The sequence below is a fragment of the Carcharhinus amblyrhynchos genome, chromosome 30, assembly GCF_965287045.1.
Source record: "Carcharhinus amblyrhynchos chromosome 30, sCarAmb.v2.hapA, whole genome shotgun sequence".
In the NCBI taxonomy this organism is placed as follows: domain Eukaryota; kingdom Metazoa; phylum Chordata; class Chondrichthyes; order Carcharhiniformes; family Carcharhinidae; genus Carcharhinus; species Carcharhinus amblyrhynchos.
Window position 1 is genome coordinate 29,013,528 of NC_137353.1, and position 22,596 is coordinate 29,036,123.

The following is a 22,596-nucleotide window of genomic DNA, read 5'->3' on the forward strand; positions in this document are numbered from 1 at the left end:
ACTTTATGCAATGACCTATTATGCGATACCTTGTCAAAGGCTTTGCTAAAGTCCATGTAGACAACATCAACTGCACTGTCCTCATCTACCTTCTTGGTTACCCCTTCAGAAAACTCAATTAAATTTGCTTTGCTGGTTCAAAACTTGGCCAGACAAATAGTTGAGGAATTAGCTCATTTAAAGTCTTTCTTCTAGAAGAACTTAATCAGGATAGAATTAGTAGTCCCATGGAAAAGTGTGGGTTGAGTTGGAAGAGCCAGCATGGATCACTAAAGAGAAAATTGTGTTTAACTAACTTGCTTAAGCTTTGAAGACTAACAGAGAGGGAGGATGAAACTAATGCTGTTGATGTGGTGTGTATGGACTATTAAAAGGCATTCAATGTTGTGCCATACAACAGATTTGTGAGAAAAGTTACAGTTCAAGCAATAAAATGGACAGTAGCATGTGGATACAAAACTGGATACAAAGTAACAGGAAACACAGTAATGGGCAATGGATATTGTTCAGGCGGGAGAAAGGTTTGTCATGGAGCTCCCCAGGATTAGTTTTGGGGCCCTTGTTTTACCAGATGTATATTAATGATCTGTATCTTGGTGTGTGGGGGACAAATCCAAAATTTCTAGATGACGCACAATTTGAAAGCATTCTAAGTCATGAGGAGGACAGTGTAGAACTTTCACAACAACATAGATAAGTTGATGCAATAGGGAGTTATGTGGCAGGTGAAGTTCAATGTGGAGATGTGTGAGGTGGTGCATTTTGGTAGGAAGAGCATGGACATAAAATGTGGGAGACAAATCTGAAGTGGGTGCAGGAGCAAATGGACCTAGATCATTCAAGGTTGCAGGACAGGTGAGAGAGCAGTTACTAAAGCCTGGGCTTTATTATTGGGGGCATAGAGCACAAGAGCAAAGAGGTTTTGCCGAACTTATGACAATAATTAGTTAGACTTCGGCTAGAGTATTGTGTGCAGTTCTGGGTGCCACCACACTATAGGAAAGGTGTGAACACTTTGGAAAACATGTAGAAGAGGTTTACAAAAGTTGTTCCAGAGATGAGAAACTTCAGTTATGAGGAAGGATTAGAGTTTGGGAGAGTTCTGCTTGGAGAGAAGATGGGTAAGAGGAGATTTGATAGAGGGGTCTAGATGGAGTGTATAGGGCGAAACTATTTCCCATTCGTACGAGGATGAGAACAAGAGGGCACAGATTCAAACTGATTTGCAAAAGATGCAAACATGGAGAGTCGGTGCAGGCATAATAGGCCGAATGGCTTCCTCCTGCACTGCAGCAGTTCTTTGATGTCTGTTCCGCTTCCCCCAGTCAAAGCATATAGTAGCTTTCATTTTAACCCACCCTCCTCTTATGATGGGTGGGAGAAGGGCTGAGAAATTTAAGTGCAGAAACATGACCCACCATGCACTTGCTGCCATTTTTATGGCAATGGATATTGTGATGCCTCACTGTGGAGAGGTGAGACAATTAATCAACCTGTATAAATTAGACTTCAACTGTGCTGATTTACAAGGATTTGGAAAATTAATAATTTGGAGGAAGGAAATGAATGTATCACAGCCAAATTTGCAGGTGACATAGGTGGAAAGCTAAATTGTGAGAGGGATACGAACAGTTTACATAAGTGGGCAAAAAGTTGGCAAATGGAGTATATTGCGGGAAAATGTGAAGTTGTTTATTTTGGAAGGGAGAACAAAAAAACAGAATTATTTAAATGGAGAAAAGCTGCAGTACAAAGGGACTTGGGCCTTTTAAAAAAAAAGGGACTTGGGTGTACTTTTGCATGAAATACAAAGCTAGCACACAGGTGCAGCAGGTAATCAGGAAGGTTAATGGAGTGTTGATCATTATTTCAAGGGGGTTGAAGTACAAGGTACCAATGAGACCACATCTGGAATGGATAGTTTTGGTCCCCTTATTTAAGGAAAGATATTATTTCATTGGAGGCAGTTTGGAGAAGATTCACTAGGTTGATCTCCAGAATGGAGAGATTGTCTTATGAGGAAAGGTTAAACAGGTTGGGACGCTACTTGGAATTTAGAAGAATGGGAAGTGATCTCACTGAAGTCTATAGGTTTCTTAAGGGGCTTGACAGGGTAAATGCTGAGAGCATGTTTCCCCTCATGGGAGAGTCTTGAACAATAGGGCATAATCTCAGAGTAAAAGAGTGCCAATTTAAGACTGAGATGAGGAGGAATCTCTTCTCAGAGGATTTTGACTCTTTCAGACTCATTGCCAGAGAGCTGTGGACGCAGAGCTCTTGTGTATGTTTAAGACTGAGATAGATTTTTGATCAGTAAGGAAATCAAAGGTTGCGAGTAAAGGGTAAGAAAATGGATGAGAAGTGTATTGGATCAGCTATGATCTTATTGAATGGCAGAGCAGGCTCAAGGGGCTGAATGGCCTATTCCTGTTCTTATTTCTTATGGTCTAAAACCAGGTAGTAAAAAGAAGACAAGAGTTATCGGCTCCACAAACTGAATGCCTCTTTCATTAGTCCTGCTGCCGGGCTCCTCAGTGAGGCTTTTGGCCTTGCATCGACTTGAACATCAGTCTCTTGATTTTGGGCCTCCAATTGCCAGGGATTGTCCCTAAGTGTCTCCTCTTCAACTTCCTGAAACTATTGTCTGTTAAGTAGGCTCATTAAGAAATTCATTAAGCGTGTGTTACAGTGGATACATTTTCCTGAAGATTACAGCTATGATTTGTTTTTGTTTCTTTAAACAGTGGAATTAACATAACAAAAAATAATGAAGCCTGTTTCTCAAGTATTATTTAATCACACAGTATTTAATTATATTTCACAAGCACAACGGACTAGGATTGAATTGCTTTCTATAACAATTGAGGGAAGCTGGAACCAAAAAAAGCTTGTTTACATGTCAATATTGTTGACATAGACCCTGCCTGTTGTGTAGCCTATTGGTGTAACAGTTTGAATTTAATTTCTTCTTTGCACCTATTGTTATTTTTTGAACATTGTTTTGATTTGAATTCTTTTTTAAATATAGCGCTTGCGTGAGGAGATGGAGGACATCACCCAGCAACAGTTGGTACACGATAAGTACTGCAAGGAGTTAATGGGATTTGGGGCCAAACCCCGTCACATTACATCCTTCACAAGTTTCCAGTCTGCGCAGCCCCAACAATCAAATGCTCTTCTTGGCCTTCTTGGATACAATACACCGCAGGGCATAATGGTATTTGGAACTACCCCTGCTCCATCCAAACCAACTTTGGTGGAAAGCAGATACTGCCGTGAGCACATGGAAGTGCGATTTGAACAGGTAACAATACCTTACTTAATATAAATTTTTGTTATTTGTGTCTTATTTGCTATATATGTGACTTCTGTACAATCTTCATCAGTTATCCATGAAATGCAGGCTATTTGTATAGATCCTTGGCACTGTCAGTGTGGTTTCATAGCTGGCATAACATTTTGCCATATTGTAATGTCAGGTTGCCATTTTACAGTCTTAACAGCAATCTTTGTTTTTACCCAATACTATTTGTTGAAAAGATAGAAAATTTGAGGTAGAATGTATGATTCTATAACTATTTATTGGAAAGATAGAAACTTCACTATTGTTTAGGTAGGGTGTTCTTCCATATGGAATCATATAGCTCAGAAGGAGGGCATTTGGCACGTCGTGTCTGTGCTGACTTTTTGAGAGGGCTGGCCTATCAGTTCTATATAGTCTAGCGAGTTTTTCCATTTCAGTTTTTTTGGCCTAGTGTAAAGTTTATTTATTAGTCACAAGTAGGCTCACATTCACACTGCAATGAAGTTACTGTAAAAATCCCCTAGTCGCCACCCTCCGACACCTGTTTGGGTACACTGAGGAGAATTTAGCATGGCCAATGTACTTAACTTGCACATCTTTAGACTGTGGGAGGAAACCCATGCAATCATGCGGAGAATGTGCAAACTCCACACAGACAGTGACCCGAACCTGGTTCTCTGGCGCAATGAGGCAGCAGTGCTAGTCAGTTGTGCTGTACATTCTATTTATTCCATTTTCTTTTGAAAGTTACTATTCAATGTTTCATCTGCTTTCACCATCTTTTCAGGCACGGTGTTCCATAAATATCATTTCATGTAAATATTCTTCAAATTGCATTAGCTTATTTTATAAATTTTATTTTAAATCCAGAAACTAATTTTTTGTTTTAAAATAATTAGTTTTTTTTGTTTTAAATACAAGTTAATGGATTTGTGAAATGTGGGAAACTACATAACTAGAAAGGCAGACAGCATCTGACAAATTTAAGTAACAGGTGATGGGAGCAAGAAACTGCAACTCCTCCTTTTGTGAAACCTGATGGTATGTGATTGTGGAACAGCATTCATGTTACATCAGGAGAAGTCTGGAAAGACTGGACTGGATTTTGCAGTCAGCAGTGAAGCAAGGGTGCTCCCCGCTGACTTTGAAGAAAGCTGCACCGAGATTGAGTAACCTCTTTGGTGAGAACCTTCATCTCCTCTACCTGCAATTGATTGTAGTGTTCTTTACTGGGTGTTGCCAGGATTGAGCTGCAGTATTGTCATCAAGCTGTATCTTAAGCAGCCAATCATATTGAAGAATTCTCACATGCAGTCAACCAGGAAATGAAAAGCACTGAAGAATCACTTCCTAAATGTTTTATACAGCGCAAAATAAAAATTGAAATAATCACAAAGGGTTAAGGCAGAAGTTAAAATAATAGAATTTAAATATGTCTTTACTAAAAATGGTAATTAATCAAAATGGAGCCATTTCATAAAATGGAGCCTTTTTTCAGGGCCTGTATGCTGTTCAATAGCAGTTATTACTCTGGTTATCCTTAAAAAAAATTAATCTTCATTGAATGAAGCTTAACTTTTTAATGGTGTTTCTGACAATGACAAGAGAGTGGAAAAAGGAAAGGTCTTAATCAATGTTGTTAATTGCCATCCATGGCTAAGCTGTAGATCCACCACCCTCCCAGATCCAGTAGTAAATAACAGACTGCGACTCCAGATTTCTGTGGTAATCTGTGCTGAGAACTTAAATTGCAATCAAATTAAAGTTCACCATCAAAAACCCTGCAAATTTGGGCTATTGTGATGGTAGTGTAGAAAGATGGCTGGCTAAACATAGCATAGTATAATGGCCAATACTGAAGGGCTCAAAATGGTTTTACTTGGTTGAGCCTGGCTAAAGATTGTGAAACATATAACAGATCAATCACAAAAGATAGATAGGTTTAATATATCGGCTTTGGACTTTTAGTGAGTTTTCCTGAGCGCTGTGATGTTTTTGTAAGGTGCTTTACATCCAAAGAGATCCAAAGTATTCAGGCTGACTCATTCACAGTGACAGTTTACAATTACTTTGTCTTTCCATTTCCTTGGAAAAGCAATGACCTTTCATTTTAAGATGAAAATGTTTGTTATTCCCTCTGTTAGTATTAGTACTTTATGTTGGCTAAATAAATCACAACCTTTTTTTATTGCATGGAATCCCAGGATTATAACTAGTATTTGGAGGTCATGCTTTGTTATTTGTTTTTTTTAATGGATTTTGAGGGGGAATATTTTCCCACTTCATGGTATCAATTCAAGCAAACTTAAGCCATGCAGATCTAACAATGCTGCCCAATGTAAGAGCTGACAGTAAATAGGGAATGCTTAATGCTAGACTTGATAAATAAACATGTCAAGTGGAATTGACATGGGGAAGTGTAATACTAGCAGTAGGAGGTGTAGGTTCCCATAAAACAATACCTAATCAATAACAACAGCTTATATTTGTGTAGCATTTTTAATGTAATGCCCCAAGGTGCTTCACAGGGACATTATAAAACAAAGTATGACACTGAGCCACATGAGCAGATAACAGGTCAGATGGTTGAAGAAGTAGGTCTTATGGTGCCACAAAGCCGGAAAGGGGACGGAGGGAACTCCAGAATCCAGGTCTTAGGCAATTGAAAGCAAGGCCACCAGAGGTGGAGTAATTAATATTGGGGATGTACAGAGGTCAGGATTAGAGGAATGCAAGTATCTCAAAAGGTTGCGGGGTTGGAGGAGTTTACAGAAATAAGGACAGGTGGGGTCACGGAGAACACCAGGATTAGAAATTTAAAATCAAAATGTTGCTTGACCAGAAGTCCATTTAGGTCAGAGAGCATGTTGGGGATAGTAATGCAAGTTGAGACACAGACTGCAGAGTTTTGGATAACCTCAAAAGTTTATGGAGGATGGAATGTGGAAGACCAACTAGGAGTGCATTGGAATGTTAATATTTGTATCTAGAGGCAACAAAGGCATAAAGGAGAGCTACAGTTTATGTCCATCTAAATTTCTTTTCTATTATAGAAAACATGTGAAGTCATAGGATTAATAAAAAAAACTGTCCATAACATCAGTTAAATTGATAATGGCACACACAACCAAGCAATCTAAGAAAGAAAGAAAACCGCTCGCTTTCTACTGGTTTCTGTTGGCTAACCTCAAAGACGAAGAATATTTTGAAGCAACTGTAAATCTGAAGAGAAATTTCATTAGACCAAGGGACAGGAATAGGGCATCATTCAGTAAGGGCATGACTGACCTGTGGCCTATTTCCAAGTGCCCCACTTTGCATCATTTCCTTTGATACGTTTGATTAGAAAAACTGTCAATTCCAGTTTTCAAATTGGCAAGGGATCAAATATCAATAGCTGTTTGCAGAGGAGTTACAAATTTCTATAGGTCTGACACTATCTGTTTGTCTATGCCTTCTAGTTTTATCAGTTCAAACAGTAATTAACTTATATTTGACTTTAGGATGTGATTACTTCCTATAATGAACACACTGTGTCTCCTCAGACTGGTTAAACACAGTTCTGTGAGAGTAGGCACTGTTGGCAGACAGTAAACCTATTAGAAAAAAAATGAAAGATGTATTTGCCTTATTTTTAGATTAATAAAAACATTGTGCAGTACATTATATAACATTACTGATTTTGAAGCTGTATTCTCAAATTTGCCTTGACAACACCGCCAGTGATCCACTGTAAGGTGTTAATTTATCGTCTTGCAGGGTTGAAATGGCACTTGCTAATTATGGTTGATGGTATGTTAAAATGAGATTTTCTTTTCATTGAGCCAGCCAAAATCCCCCTTTATTTCAATTCTCCTCCGCACTTTGATGTAACTTAATTGGAGTGGTCAAGGAGAAGTACAGCCAACCAGAGCCAGTGCTCGCTAGTTTTATGATGAGATTCTTCCATATACTAAATGTACTGTTGGTGAAATTTGCCAACAATCCCCTCATTTCCTTCCAAAGATTGCTAATTGAATCTAATCTGGGAGAAGAAAATCTAGTTTTATTTAGTAATTACAATTGAATTCTGTGTTTGCTTCAGTTTCGTTTGACCTAAAGCCTGGTATGCGATGGAGCTGAAATTTTAGACCATTGCATGTTTTTTAAATGTTCTTTGATCTTTGCACAGGTAACTCGTTGGGTTCTGAAGTATCGTAGTAGTAAGAATCCCCTGATTCAAATGGCGATCTTAAACCTGATTCCTCGTCTTGCTGCTTTCCAGCCCCATTTATTCACAGGTGAGTCGATTAAAAGCTGTGACATTTACTGATACAATTAGATGCAGTATTTTATATATTACTGTCAATGAGAACTAAATATGAAATAAAGGTTCTGAAACTACATAAGTTATAGCACTTGAAAGAAAAAGGCAGGTTAGCTTATTTGAGTTAGATAAACTTTCACGTGTATTTATAAACATGCTGTCTTATTACAGTGGGCTGAGTTTGATCTACAACTAATTAATTCAACCGTGGGATAGGCTATGATATTGATGCCATCCAATTTTTGGCTCTGCATCATCTGAATTAGATAATTTTAGGAGCTTAATTAACACTGTCAGTAATGGTAACTCCAGTACCAAATTGCACTTCTGTATCACCTCTACGTAAAATGACCTTGGGCACTTCTCAGGAATGATAGCAACTGAATTGTTAACACTGAACCACAAAACTAAATATTGGATCAAGTGAATAAAAGCTTGGTCAGAGATAAGTTTTAAAGAATGTTTCAAAGAATGAGAGAGCTAGACAAGCAGAAGGACTTAAATGGGGGATTTCAGAGCTTGGGGCCTGGGCAGCTAAAGATAGGGACTGTAATGTACTTACATTCATTGTTTAATCGTAAGAAATGGAAACAGCAGTAGACCACCTGATTCCTTGAGCCTGTTCTACCATTTTGAGAGATCTTGGCCAATGTTCCTTCTAGGCTGCGGAGGTGTGCAATTGCACAACAGTCAGGAATGTGCAGGGGAGGAACCAAATATGCCACATGCAAGTTTATTGTCCCTTTTAAGATGCATGCACTCTTGGCTGCATATCAATTTTAAAGGAATCACGAGATGCAACAAGCCAGCCTCCCCTATAAAACAAATATTAGAAGGAACATTTATCGTAGCTGATCCTTGATGTTAATTTCACTTTCCTGTTCAAACCCAATTTTCCTTGCTCCCTCTAAAGTCCAAAAATCTATCTCACACAGCTTTGAATGTACTCGACCACTGAACAACTGTAGTCCTATAGTAAAGAGATTTCCAAAGAGTCACAATTATATGAGTGAAGCAATTTCTTCTCATCACTGTCCAAAATAGTCATCCCCTTATCCAGAGACTGACCCCGAGTACTAGGCACTTCAACTAGACAAAACAGCCTTTCAGGCTAAACACCAGAGTGTATACACTTCTATTCAATCTTTCCTCTTATCTAGTGAACTCTTATTGCATCCCCTCTGAGATATGCATATCCTAGAATCCCTTCAGGTGCAGGAGGAGTCCATTCGGCCCAATGAGACTGCACCAACTCTCTGACAAAGTGTCTTACCTAGGCCCTATCCCTGTAATCCTACACATTCACCATGGCTAATCCATCCAACCTACACATCTTGGGACATTAAAGGGGCAATTTGGCATGGTCGATCCACCTAATGTTCACATTTTTGGACTGTGGGAGGAAACTGGAGGAAACCCATGCAGGTAGGGGAGAATGTGCAAACTCCACACAGTCATCTGAGGCTGGAATTGAACCTGGGTCAATAGCGCTGTGAGGTAGCATGTCACCCTTCCTTTGGCACAGAAATGAAAACTGTGCACAGTACTCCAGCTGTTCCCTGAGCAAAACCCTGCACAATTGCAGCTAGACTTCCTTACTTTTGTACTCCAATCCCTTTGCAATTAAGGTCACCATATCATTTGCCTTTCTAATTACATGCTGTAGCTGCATGTCAAATTTGTATTTCTTCAAGGATTCTCAAATCCCTCTGAACATCAAAATTTAATAACTTTTGCCATTTTAAAAAGTTCAGATTTTCTATTTTTCTGTTAAAATGAATAGTTTCACATCCCTCACATATTGTCATCTCCTACCTTCTTACCCACTCACTTAACCAATTATTTTCCCTTTACTGTGACCTCCCAGATTACATTCCAAGCTAGCTTTGCACCATCAGCAAACTTGGACATGTTACACTTTGATCCCTTAGTCTTTAATTAGTCATATAGTTATAGTAATAAATTAGTAACATAAATTGTAAATACTGAAGTTCCGGCACCCCACCAGTTACAGTCTGCCAACCTGGAAAAGATCCAATTATTCTTGTTTTGCTTTTATTGTCTTTTAACCAATCCTCTATTCATGCTAATACGTTACATCAAATCTCATGAAACTTCTTATGGTGCAACCTTTAATCCGGTATCTTATCATGTGCCTTTAAAAATCCCAATATAATACAAATACTAACCCCTTTTTATCTACCCTGCTAAATAACTCCTTAAAAAATCTAATGGATTTATGAAACACTGTTTTCCTTTCATAAAGCTATGTTGACTCTGCCTAATCATACAAACATATGAACAAGGAACAAGTGTAGGCCATTGGGCACCGGGAGCTGCTCTGCCATGTAATGAGATAATGGCTGATCTGACAGTAACCTCAAATCTGTGTCTCACCTATCCCCGACAATCGCTCATGCTTACCAGTAATGTATCCATAGAAACTAGAAGCAGGAGTAGGCCATTCAGTCATTCGAGTCTGCTGTGCCATTCATTTTGATCATGGTTGATCATATTCAATATCCTGATCCCTCCTTCCTCCCATATCCTTTGATCCCTTTAGCCCCAAGAGCTATATTTAATTTCTTCTTGAAATCAGATAACATTTTGGCCTCAACTGCATTCTGTGGTTGTGAATTCCATACATTCATCATCCTCTGGGTGAAGAAATTTCTCCTTGCCTCAGTTCAACAAGGTTTACCCCTTATCCTCAAACTATGACCCCTAGTTCTGGACTAGGGAACATTCTTTCTGAATCCACGCTGTCTCACCCTGTTAGAATTTTATACGTTTCTATGAGAGCCCCTCCCCCTCTTCTAAACTCCAGTGAATATAATCCTAACTGATTTAGTCTGTCCTCATATAACAGACCTCCCATCCCAGGAATTAGCCTGATAAACCTTGGCTGTATTCCCTTTATAGCAACGGGATCCTTCCTTAGATAAGGACACCAAAATTGCACACAGTACTCCAGGTGTGGCCTCACCAATGCCCTATATAATTGCAGCAAATATTCCCTATCCCAATACTCAAATACTCTCGCTATGAAGGTCATCATACCAGTTGCTGCCTTTACTGCCTGCTGTACCTGCACACTTGCTTTCAGCGAGTAATGCAAAGTCTCTGAGTCTCCACCGCTCTTAATTTACACCCATTCAAGTAATAATCTGTCTTCCTATTATTGCTACCAAAGTGGATAACCTCACAACTATCCATATTATGTTACATCTCCTATGCAGATGTCCACGCACTCAGCCTGTCCAAATCACGCTGAAGCATCTCTGCACCCTCCTCACGCTCACTCTCCCACCCAACTTTGTAACATCTGCAAATTTGGAGATAACACATTTGATTCCTTTTTCCAAATCATTAATATATAATGTGAACATTTGGAGTCCTAGTACAAATCCCTGCAGAGCTCCACTATTCACTGCCAGTCAGAAAAATTTATGCCAACTCTTTGCTTCCTTTCTGCTAAGCAGCTTTCTATCCCTCTCAAGACATTACTGTGCTTTAACTTTACATAGTAGTCTGTTATATGAGACCTTGTCGAAAGCCTGAAGATAAACCACATCCACTGTTTCTCCTCGGTCAATCCTCAAAAAATTCCAGTACGTTCGTCAAACATCATTTCCTTTTTGTAAATTCATGCTGAGTTTGTCTGATTATACCACTGCCTTCCAACTGCCGAGTTATGAAATCCCTGATAATGGACTCTAGCAACTTCTCCAGTACCGACGTTCAGCTTGCTGGTTTATAGTCCCCTGTTTTCTCTCTACCTCCCTTTTTGAATAGCGGGCTTACGTTTGCTACCCTAGAATCTGTAGGAACTATTCCAAAGAATTTAGGAAAATAACCACCAATGGATCCACTATTTCCAGGGTCATTTCCTTTAGTACTCCTGGATGAGGACCTGGGGATTTATCCACCTTTGATCCCATCAATTTCCCCAAAAAACATTTCTCTACTAATCTCTTAAAAAATATTCAAAAACTCTACTTCCACCACCTTTTCAGGAAGAGTGTTCCAAAAGTTTTGTGTCTATTTTAAATGGAGGACCCCTTTATTTTTCAGCTAGTTCTAGATTCTTCTACCAGAGGAAACATCCTCTCCGCATCTACCCTTTTAAGATCCCCTCAGTATCTTAAGTATTTCAGTCGTGCCACCATTTGCTCTTCTATCGTTCAGTGGATACAAGTCATCCTATTCAATATTTCCTGATAAGGCAACCCATCATTCCAGGTATTAGTCTGGTAACCGTTCTCTGAACTGTTTCCAATGCATTTGCATCCTTACTTAAATAAGGTGATCAATATTGTATGTGGTATTCCAGATGTGGTCTTACTAGTAATCTGTATGACTGAAGCATAACTTCCCTACTTTTGTTTTCAGTTCCCCAGCATAGTAACATTCTACTATCAAGTAGATGTACCTGCATGTTAGCCTTTTGCGATTCATACACTAAGACACCACAGATACTTCTGCATCTCACAGCTTTGCAATTTCTCCCATTTAGATAATATGTTTCTCTTTTATTCTTCCAGCCTAATTGGACAATTTCACATTTTCCCTCTTTATACTCCATTTCCATTCTCCATTGCTCACATAAGAACATAAGAAATAGGAGCAGGAGTAGGCCATCTGGCCCTTCGAGCCTGCCCCGCCATTCAATAAGATCATGGCTGATCTGTCGTGGCTCAGTTCCACATTCCCGCCCTCTCCCCATAACCCTTAATCCCCTCTCTTATCAAAAACCCATCAACCCTCTTCTTAAAAATATTTAGTGAGGTAGCCTCCACCGCTTCAACAGGCAGAGAATTCCAGAGATTCACCACCCTTTGAGTGAAGAAGTTCCTCCTCAACTCCGTTCTAAACCGCCCCCCCTTTATCTTGAGGCTGTGCCCCCTAGTCCTACTGTCCTTTCTGAGCGGGAAGAGTCTCTCCACCTCTATCCTATCCATCCCATTCATCATCTTATACGTCTCAATGAGATCTCCCCTCATTCTTCTAAACTCTAACGAGTACAAGCCTAGTTTATTCAGCCTCTCCTCATAGCTCAACCCCCTCAACTCCGGTATCAGCCTAGTAAACCTCCTCTGCACTCCCTCCAAGGCCAAAATATCCTTGCGTAAGTACGGCGCCCAAAACTGCACACAGTACTCCAGCTGCGGCCTCACCAATGCCCTATACAGCCGCAGCATGACCTCCCTACTTTTATATTCAATCCCCCTCGCTATGAAGGCCAGCATCCCATTCGCCTTCCTGACCACCTGCTGCACCTGCAAGCTGGGTTTTTGCGACTCATGCACAAGGACCCCGAGGTCCCTCTGCACCGTCGCCTGCTGCAGTTTTTCGCCACGTAAGTAATAGTCCTTCCTGCCATTATTCCTATCAAATTGGACCACCTCACACTTGCCAACATTAAATTCCATTTGCCAGTTCCTGGCCCATTCGCCCAGCCTATCTAGATCCTTCTGCAGACTCTCCACACCCTTCGCACAATTTGCCTTTCCACCAAACTTGGTGTCATCAGCAAATTTCAACACCATACACTCGGTTCCCTCCTCCAGTTCATCTATATAAATGGTAAATAGCTGAGGCCCCAGCACCGACCCCTGAGGCACTCCACTAGTCACCAACTCATTTAACCTATCTATATCTTCTTGTAGCCTCCTTATGTCCTTTTCAAAACTTAACTTTCCTACCTGTCTTTGTGTCATCAACAAATTTGGCAATCATCTCGTCTATCACTTCATCCAAGTTATTTATCTACATTGTAATTAGTTGAGGTCCCAGCATGATTCCTGTGGCACACCACTCATTACATCTTGCCAAAATGGAAAAGACCCATTTATGCTTACTCATGTTTTCCATCTGGAAAGCTGGGAGGAAGTTAATTTTGCAGCATCGCTGTTAAGGGAAAGGGTAACAGGATGCAACTGAATGCACTCCAGTACTCAGGAGAGAGCTACAGACACACACACAAGATGCAGAAGGATATCATTTAGCCAGCTTAGTCATAGCAAAATATTACCCCTTATACCATTAGCTTTTGTTTTTGACTGTAGTCTTTGATGCGGCACCATATCAAATGCCTTTTGTAAATCTTAAGTACAATACATTCACAAGTTTCCTTTTATCCACAGCATACGTTGCTTCCTCACAGAGCTCCAATAAGTTGGTTAAACATTATTTCCCTTCAAAAATTTTCACATTGACTCTGCCTGACTACCTTATTATTATCCAAGTGCCCTGCTATAACTTTAATAATGCCTTCTAATATTTTCTCTTGTGACACCTGTTAAGCTAACTGATTTGTTTCCTACTTTCTCCCCTTTTGAATAAAGGAGTTACATCTGCTATCTTTCAATCTAATGGGATCTTCCTGGAATCTAGGGAGTTTTGGGAAATTAAAACCAAAGCATCAACTATCTCACTAAGACTCTGGGATGAAGTCTATCAGGACCCTACAGTTCCTACAATTTCAATATTGGAGAATTGATCATGGAAAATAAGGAGATGGCAGATGAATCATGCTGGGAACTCAACTGTTTACAATTTATATAAATAAATTTTGCATCAGTCATTAGGGGTTACAGTATGTTCTTCTAATGTTAATCATGCTAATAATTTTTATTATCTTGCACTTGCTTCCAGCATATAACAGGATTGTTTTTAATGATAGGTAATTCACTTATTAGGTGTTAGGAATTTGAAATTAACCCTTGTCTACTTTTCCACAATATTAAAATTACTTATGGTGGAGATATTCCAAAATTGAGGGTTTTAATAGAATAGATAAAGAGAAGCAGGAGAGTCAGTAACCAGAGGGTACATCATTTTTTTGCCTTGGAGTTATGATCTGAAATACCCTGTTTAAGTTTTTAAGTTTGTTTATTCATGTCATCTGCTTAATGTAAGCCTAATGTAAGTAGGCTTAACACTGCAATGAAGTCACTGTGAAAATCCCGTATTTGCCCCACTCCTGTGCCTGTTCAGGTACACTGAGGGAGAATTCAGCATGGCCTATCCACCTGACCGGCACATCTTTCGGACTGTGGGAGAAAACTAGAGCACTGGAAGGAAACCCACACAGACATGGGGAGAGCATGCAGATTTCTCACAGAAAGTGACCCAAGCCAGGGGTCAAACCCAGATCCCTGGTGCTGTGAGGCAGCAGTGCTAACCACTGTGCCTTGCCTGAAAGGGCGGTGGGAGCAAATTTAGTAGTAACTTTCAAAGGGAAATTCTGTTTTCTGTCTGCTGGTCTCTGGACTAGTAATACACTAGGCTCCTGGGTTCAAATACCACCAGAACAGATGGTAAAAATTGAATTCAATAAAAATCTGACACCAATTATCTTAAAAACACACCTGATTCTTTAGGGAAGGAAATATGCTGTCCCTAACTGATCTGGCCTACATCCGACTCCAGACCAACAGCAGTATGGTCGACTCTTAAATGCCTAGCAAGGTTAATTCGGGATGGGTCGAATGGCTTTCTTCTATGCTGTATGATTCTATGTCCGTCACTAAGTGGAAAGATGTGGAAATTAAAATGCAAGGCATCCATAGTTCCTTAAATAGTCAGCAATTATTTTCTATTATGAAGAGGGAGTATACACCAAGGATGGGGAAGAGAAATAAGTATGAGAGCAATTTCATCTGAGCGGTTTCCACATATCTCTTGGCAATTGAATCAAGTAACACTGGAAGAGACTGAAGGAGTAAATCACTTGCCTGTTCTCAGTTGGGGAATGGATGATGGATCACTAGGGAGACGGGAATTTAAAAATAGGAACACTTGACACTGTAGTTGTAGGGTGTTGATGTTTTATTGTCATGTGGAATGTTTTTCTTCCTCTATGTTAAGTATTAATTGTTGGCATGTATGTATTCACTTACACAGAACAGCACCTCTTTGACTCTGTGAATCATCTACTTGGCTGCCTCAAAAAAGAGAAGGAACGCGCTGCTGCATTCCAGGCACTGGGTCTACTGGTGGTGGCTGTAAGAGTGGAAATTAATCCATACCTGCAGAGGATCCTGGAAATTTTAAAAGCAGCACTCCCACCGAAGGACTTTGCACACAAGTAAGGAAGAGACAAAGTAGTTATAGAAACGTAGAATCGCTACAGTGCAGAGGGAGATGATTCAGCCCATTGAGTCTGCACCGACGCTCCAGCAGAGCATGTTACCCATACCCATCCCTCACCCTATTCCTTAACACAATATACTTCCCTGCTAATCCCCCTAATCCACAGATGTTTGGACACTAAGAGGCAATATAGAATGGCCAATCCATCTAACTTGCACACCTTTGGACTGTGGGAGGAAACCCAGAGGGAACCGACGCAGACATGGGGAGAACATGCAAACGCCACGCAGACGATGGCCAAAGGTTGGAATTGAGCCCGGGTCCCTGCCGCAGTGAGACATTGTGCTGCTGTGCTGCCCCAAGTTGTCTCAGCTAGTCTTAAACATTTTAATTAGCTGCATAATACACAACTGCAGAATTTGTTATCTCTCTGGATTAAAATTAGAGACTTTTACCAGAGAAACAACAGAGTATATGTCAGGTCTATCTCAGGCCCACATATGGTCTCAATTCTAATATTTATAACCATTTATGAATGAGTTGCATTAACCGGACAAGGATCAGTTCACCAATAGAAAGACGCTTTTTACAAATCATTATTTTGAAATGCCGGATGTGTAAATAAAATTGGTTGTAAAAGTAAATGGAAACTGAAACTAAGTTTCTCAAGAACTTTAATATATCAGACCTTGTTGAAAACATAGGTCTGTATTTGGACCCATGACTGGCCATTTTTATGCGTCTCAATTGACCATTCAGGATTTCATTATTTTCCTTTAATTTAATTTTAAAGGCTATAGTTTCAAAACATTTTTTAAGTAATGCACTTTTAATTTCATGTTTTTCAGGAGGCAAAAAGCTGTTCAAGTGGATGCAACAGTTTTTACTTGTATATGTATGATAGCTAGAGCCATAGGACCAGTTATCCAGCAGGATATTAAAGAACTACTGGAGCAAATGCTTGCGGTTGGTCTCAGGTAATATATCATTTATGTTGTAATTGTTTATTTTAGTGGATGTTTTTAACACAGATTGATTCAAGTTTAGGATTGTCAACTTTTTAGTGTTGAACTGGGCTTTTGAAAATATTGCTGGATTTAAAGTTTATTTAGTTTATTATTTATTAGTCACAAGTACGCTTACATTAACACCACAATGAATTTACTATGAAAATCCTCTAGTTGTCATATTCTGGCACCTGTTCAGGTCCACTGAGGGAGAATTTAGCATGGCCAATGAAGCTAACCTGCACATCTTTGGATTATGGGAAGAAACTGGAGCACCTGGAGGAAACCAACACAGGCGCAGTGAGAATGTGCAAACTCCACACAGACAGTGACCCAAGCCGGGAGTCAAATCTGGGTCCCTGTGAGGCAGCGGTCTAAACACTGTGCCACCGTGCTGCCCATAACTAATGATAGGAAGCAAAATTATTGTGATTAACTCAATATGAAGCTATAATGGAAAGGTTATTGCACTAATGAGTTGTGTTACTTACTCTTACCTAACTTTATTCATAAGCTTGTATAGAGTTAATGTGTTTGCCAGAATAGGGGTATTTAAATCTGGATTTCAGTTTTGATAATTTCTCAAGCTGTAAGCTTTTCATTTGGAATTTGGCTGGAGCTTATTGTTTACTTGTAAGCAAGTGATGACTTTGTCTGTAGTTGTGAACGTCCAAGTAAATGTAGTGTCGCAGTGACTAATGACTGTCTTCTAAAAAATCTAACATGTTGGATTCAGTCCGGCAAAAGTGAATTGATAAGATACTGAGTTTTACAAGCTAAGTTATTAGCTAATCAAGCGATCAATTTTATATTAGCAAAGATGTGAACTTGCATGTTACTGCTTCTTGTGCTTGCTAATACACTGTGTTGCTTCTATTTTCTGTGAATTCACTCTCTAGAAATTTACCTTGGAGACTATAGATTGTCCCAGATCCAAAATGAAACTGTTTAACATCCTTGTGAAGGTGGGATGCTTTGCATACACCAGATGGTCAATAATTTCTTATTGAGTTTAAAAAATGTGCTGTGAATCTTTAGGGTCTATTGACTCTTGATAGCCTCCCCACACTTCTGGCACGCAACTTTGCAATAATTATACTTGAAGAAGGAAACAAATCGCATACTTATTTGATATTTTGTGATATATAAAATGAATGCTAAGCTGAAATCCAGCTGGTCTTTGGAAGAATTAGTTTACTTGCTTGCAATGATCATGCTAATTACTAGTGTATCGCTATTTCTGCTTTAAAGCCCTGCTCTGACTGCTGTACTGCATGATCTAAGCCGGCAAATACCACAACTGAAGAAGGATATCCAGGATGGCTTACTGAAGATGTTGTCACTGGTGCTGATGCATAAACCTCTTCGACATCCAGGCATGCCGAAAAGTCTTGCCCATCAGCTCGCCTCCCCTAGCTTGACTAACATTCCTGAAGCAAGTGACGTTGGATGCATAACTCTTGCACTCCGTACCTTAGGCAACTTTGAATTTGAAGGTAAGTTGAAGCTTGTGCAGTCTTCGTTTCAAGTGATAGAACATAGAACACTACAGCACAAACAGGCCCTTCAGCCCACAAGTTGCGCCGATCACATCCATACCTACCAAGCCATAGAACTATCTGTAACTTCCAATCCCATTAAATCCCATATACTCATCCAGAAGTCTTTTAAAAGACCCCAGCGAGTTCGCCTCTACCATCACCGACGGCAGCCGATTCCACTCGCTCACCACCCTCTGAGTGAAAAACCTATCCCTAACATCCTCTGTACTTGCTTCCCAGCACCTTAAGCCGGTGTCCTCTCGTGGCGACCATTTCAGCCCTGGGAAATAGCCTCCAAGAATCCACCCTATCTATTTCTGTCAACATTTTAATAAACCTCTATCAGGTCGCCTCTCAACCTTCGTCTCTCCAGGGAGAAGAGACCTAGCTCCCTCAACCTATCTTCATAAGGCATGCCTCCCAATCCAGGCAACATCCTTGTTAATCTCCTCTGCACTCTCTCAATAGCTTCCACATCCTTCCTGTAGTGAGGCGACCAGAACTCCAAGTGGGGTGTGACAAGGGTCTTACAAATTTGCAGCATTACTTCCCGACTCCTAAACTCAATCCCTCGATTAATGAAGGCCAGTACACCATACGCCTTCTTGACCACATCCTCCACCTGCGAGGCCGATTTGAATGTCCTATGGACCCGGACCCCAAGATCCTTCTGCTCCTCAACACTGCTAAGATTCCTACCCTTGATATTGTACTCCTTCATCCCAGAGGTTCCATTAGAGGTCAAGGGATCATTAGAGCAAGGTAGGGAAATATTAGTCAGATCACATTTTAAAGTATTAAAAACAGAAAATTCTGGCGATACCTTGATCAAGCAAAATCTCTGGAGGGAGACATATTTAACCTTTCATGTTGGTGACCTTTTGTAAGAACTGGAAAAAAACTGGAGATGGAACAGATTTCAAGCAAATATTGAGGCAGGGAAAGGAGGGAATGATCAAAGATGGACGTCTACAATAGGGTGGCAGGGCTGAGTGATTAAATGACAATGTGATGGAAGTAAAATGGAAAGGATAACAGGACTGGTAAGGAAACAAAAGATAAGTCTGAATGATGCAACATCAACTGCTATCTAAAAATAGATGGGAATGGTGCTAATGACCTGAAATTATTAAATTCATTGAATCTAGAATGCTGTGAAGTGCCTGATCAATAACTGCTCTGCTGTTCCTCCAAACTTAGTTGAGTTTCTTTAGAACAGTACAGGAAACCAGAGTGGAGAATTAAAATGAGCTCATATTTAGGGGTTGGAACAGAGGTGCTCTGCAAAACAATCAGCCTGTGCTGAATCTCCCCAGTATAAAGAAGACCACATTATGAGCATCAAACACAATACACTAAATTGAAAGAAGTGTAATTAACTCACACTTCACCTGGAAGAATTGTTTTGGCCCTGGGTGGTGGAAAGGCAGGTGTTTAAGCTACTTTCAATTTGGAGTCTCTGATTAGGCTTTTGATCACTCCAGCTAGTCTATTCCTTTGTTATTCACTTTTGTACATTTACCTGTTGGTACAGTTTTGCTTCTGTCAAATTTTAGTTTGTTTTCATAGTGCCCTCTGGTTTGTGAATGGCAGTTACTGGTTCAAGTAAAGTATCATGACAGGGTGGTCTGAAGACTTATTACAGTTGTAATTTGAACTCTTGTAATGAGAGTAAATCATAAGGTTCTTAATATAGTTATTAGATAATCTTCACAGCATTATTTAATGATCCCTGTATTCTCTTGAATTTTTAGTTGATGCAGTGAAAGGCAATCCTCGCAAAATGTTGCCATATAATAGAACGCAATGTGTTTTTCAAGTGATGAATTTTTTTTTTGTGTTAATGCAGGTCACTCACTCACCCAGTTTGTCAGGCACTGTGCAGACCATTTCCTGAACAGTGAGCACAAAGAGATTCGGATGGAAGCATCTCGAACTTGTTCTCGACTCTTAACTCCATCACTCCATCTAATTAGTGGACATGGGCATGTTGTCAGCCAGACAGCTGTCCAAGTGGTGGCCGATGTGCTTAGTAAACTCCTTGTTGTCGGAATTACTGATCCAGGTAATTAATTATTTAAAAAATTGGTTGAAATTTTGACTTAATATGGTTCATGCGGCTCAGTGAATAAAATATTGTTGAACTAGCATCAAATTTTACCTGTTGAAATCTTAAACTTTTAATTCTTTCTTGCTTAAACTGATCATGAAACATGTTGAGCATTTTGGATTTCTCTAATGAGGATGATTTGAGCAAACTAACACAGCATAAGTGGTGCAAAAAGCATTTGTTCCAAACAATGCTGCTTGAATATGTGCCACTCTACTCAACCAGCAAAACTACAGTTTTCTCCATCTGAGATGTCAGGTGCTTTTTAAATATCTTAAATATCCTACCTGGAATTCCATTCCACCTTTTATATAAGGAAGCTCCCTATCTACCTGTTTGAAACTGTATCGGTGTCCCAATTGAAACAGTTTAATTTACAAATAAGATTGGATTTAAAGTTTTTAAAGTTTAAAATTCTATTAAAAGTAGGCTTACATTAACACTGCAATGAAGTTACAGTGAAAATCCCCTAGTCGCCACACTCTGGCACCTGTTCGGGTACACCAAGGGAGAATTTAGCATGGCCATCTCATTGAGACGTATAAGATGATGAATGGGATGGATAGGATAGAGGTGGAGAGACTCTTCCTGCTCAAAAAAGACAGTAGGACTAGGGGGCACAGCCTCAAGATAAAGGGGGGGGCGGTTTAGAACGGAGTTGAGGAGGAACTTCTTCACTCAAAGGGTGGTGAATCTCTGGAATTCTCTGCCCGTTGAAGTGGTGGAGGCTGCCTCGCTAAATATTTTTAAGAAGCGGGTTGATGGGTTCTTGATAAGAGAGGGGATTAAGGGTTATGGGGAGAGGGCGGGTAAGTGGAACTGAGCCACAACAGATCAGCCATGATCTTATTGAATGGCGGGGCAGGCTCGAAGGGCTAGATGGCCTACTCCTGCTCCTATTTCTTATGTTCTTATGTTCTTTGCACCTAACTAGCCTGTCCTTTGGACTGGGAAAAAACCAGAGTCCCTGGAGGAAACCCATGCAGACATGGGGAGAATGTGCAAACTCCGCACAGGCAGTGGCCCAAACTGGGTATCGAACCTGGGTCCCTGGCACTGTGAGGCAGCAGTGCTAACCTCTTTGCCACCGTGCCACCCCAAAGTTAATGTCAGAAGTGGGCTTCAAGCCCACGCCTCCAGTCGGAGACCAAAACACCCAGCCCACGGGAAGGACTGAATCCTTGAGTCTGGTGCCTTAGACCAACCATCCTGACAAGATTTACCTGTCCCATGATGTTTACTGCCTATTATAACTTTTGTGCCCCACTATCATTTAGAATCTGATTTTATGAGAGTCAAAACTGCATGGGCAACCTTTTCCTGTAAACTGTCCAGTAAAGCTGATATTTTAAGGATAAAGTAACTGGAAACATTTCATAATTTTGCTATTGTAGTGTTTATTTTTAAGTAGTAAATCTTTAAATGTAAAACTTTATAATGGTAGTTGGGCGTAACAAATGTTAAAACTTGCTAGTTTTGTTTTTCGTTTTTTTTCCTAATTTACTTCTCATTTACTCAGATCCTGATATTCGTTATTGTGTGTTGGCCTCATTGGATGAGCGATTTGATGCTCATTTAGCCCAGGCCGAGAACCTACAAGCCCTTTTTGTAGCACTCAATGATGAAGTGTTTGAAATTCGAGAACTCGCGATCTGCACTATTGGTAGACTGAGCAGCATGAATCCCGCATTTGTGATGCCTTTTCTTCGCAAAATGCTGATACAGGTAGACATTTATTATTATTGTTTGTTGGTACATATGATTACAAACGGATGTACTTTGCATCTAGATAAATGAGGAAAGCAAAAAAAATCTATTGTTACCTTAAATATGAAGTCCACATTTTTCAACTTTAAAAAATTTAAATACCAGGCAGAATCCTAGAGAATCTGTGTTGTGCTATCATTCAAACCTCAATATCTTATTACAGGAAGGATATTATAAAACTAGAAAGAGTGCAGAAAAGGATGTTACCGGGACATGATGGTTTAAGTTACAAGGAGAGGCTGGATAGACTGGGACTTTTTTCTCTGGAGCATAGGCAGCTGAGGGGTGATCTTGTAGAGGTCTATAAAATAATGAGGGGCATAGATCAGCTAGGTGGTCAATATCTTTTCCCAAAGGTGGAGGAGTCTAAAACTAGAGGCCATAGGTTTAAGGTGAGAGGGGAAAGACACAAAAGGGTCCAGAGGGTGGGGAGCATTTAGAACAAGCTGCCAGAAGTAGTAGTG

The 22,596-nt window shown here is 40.0% G+C and overlaps 1 protein-coding gene across 4 annotated transcripts in view; it reads left to right on the forward strand.

Annotated features, from left to right (window-relative positions):
* Positions 1-22,596, forward strand: part of mtor (mechanistic target of rapamycin kinase) — a 283,244-nt gene that overhangs the window by 30,447 nt on the left and 230,201 nt on the right. For all 4 annotated transcript variants that reach the window (XM_080215404.1, XM_080215406.1, XM_080215407.1 and 1 more), the window contains exons 7-13: positions 3,029-3,304; positions 7,476-7,584; positions 15,519-15,702; positions 16,556-16,684; positions 17,966-18,210; positions 20,105-20,320; positions 21,885-22,090. In XM_080215404.1, coding sequence (XP_080071530.1) covers positions 3,029-3,304; positions 7,476-7,584; positions 15,519-15,702; positions 16,556-16,684; positions 17,966-18,210; positions 20,105-20,320; positions 21,885-22,090 — 1,365 coding nt within the window. The remainder of the gene's footprint in view (positions 1-3,028; positions 3,305-7,475; positions 7,585-15,518; positions 15,703-16,555; positions 16,685-17,965; positions 18,211-20,104; positions 20,321-21,884; positions 22,091-22,596) is intronic.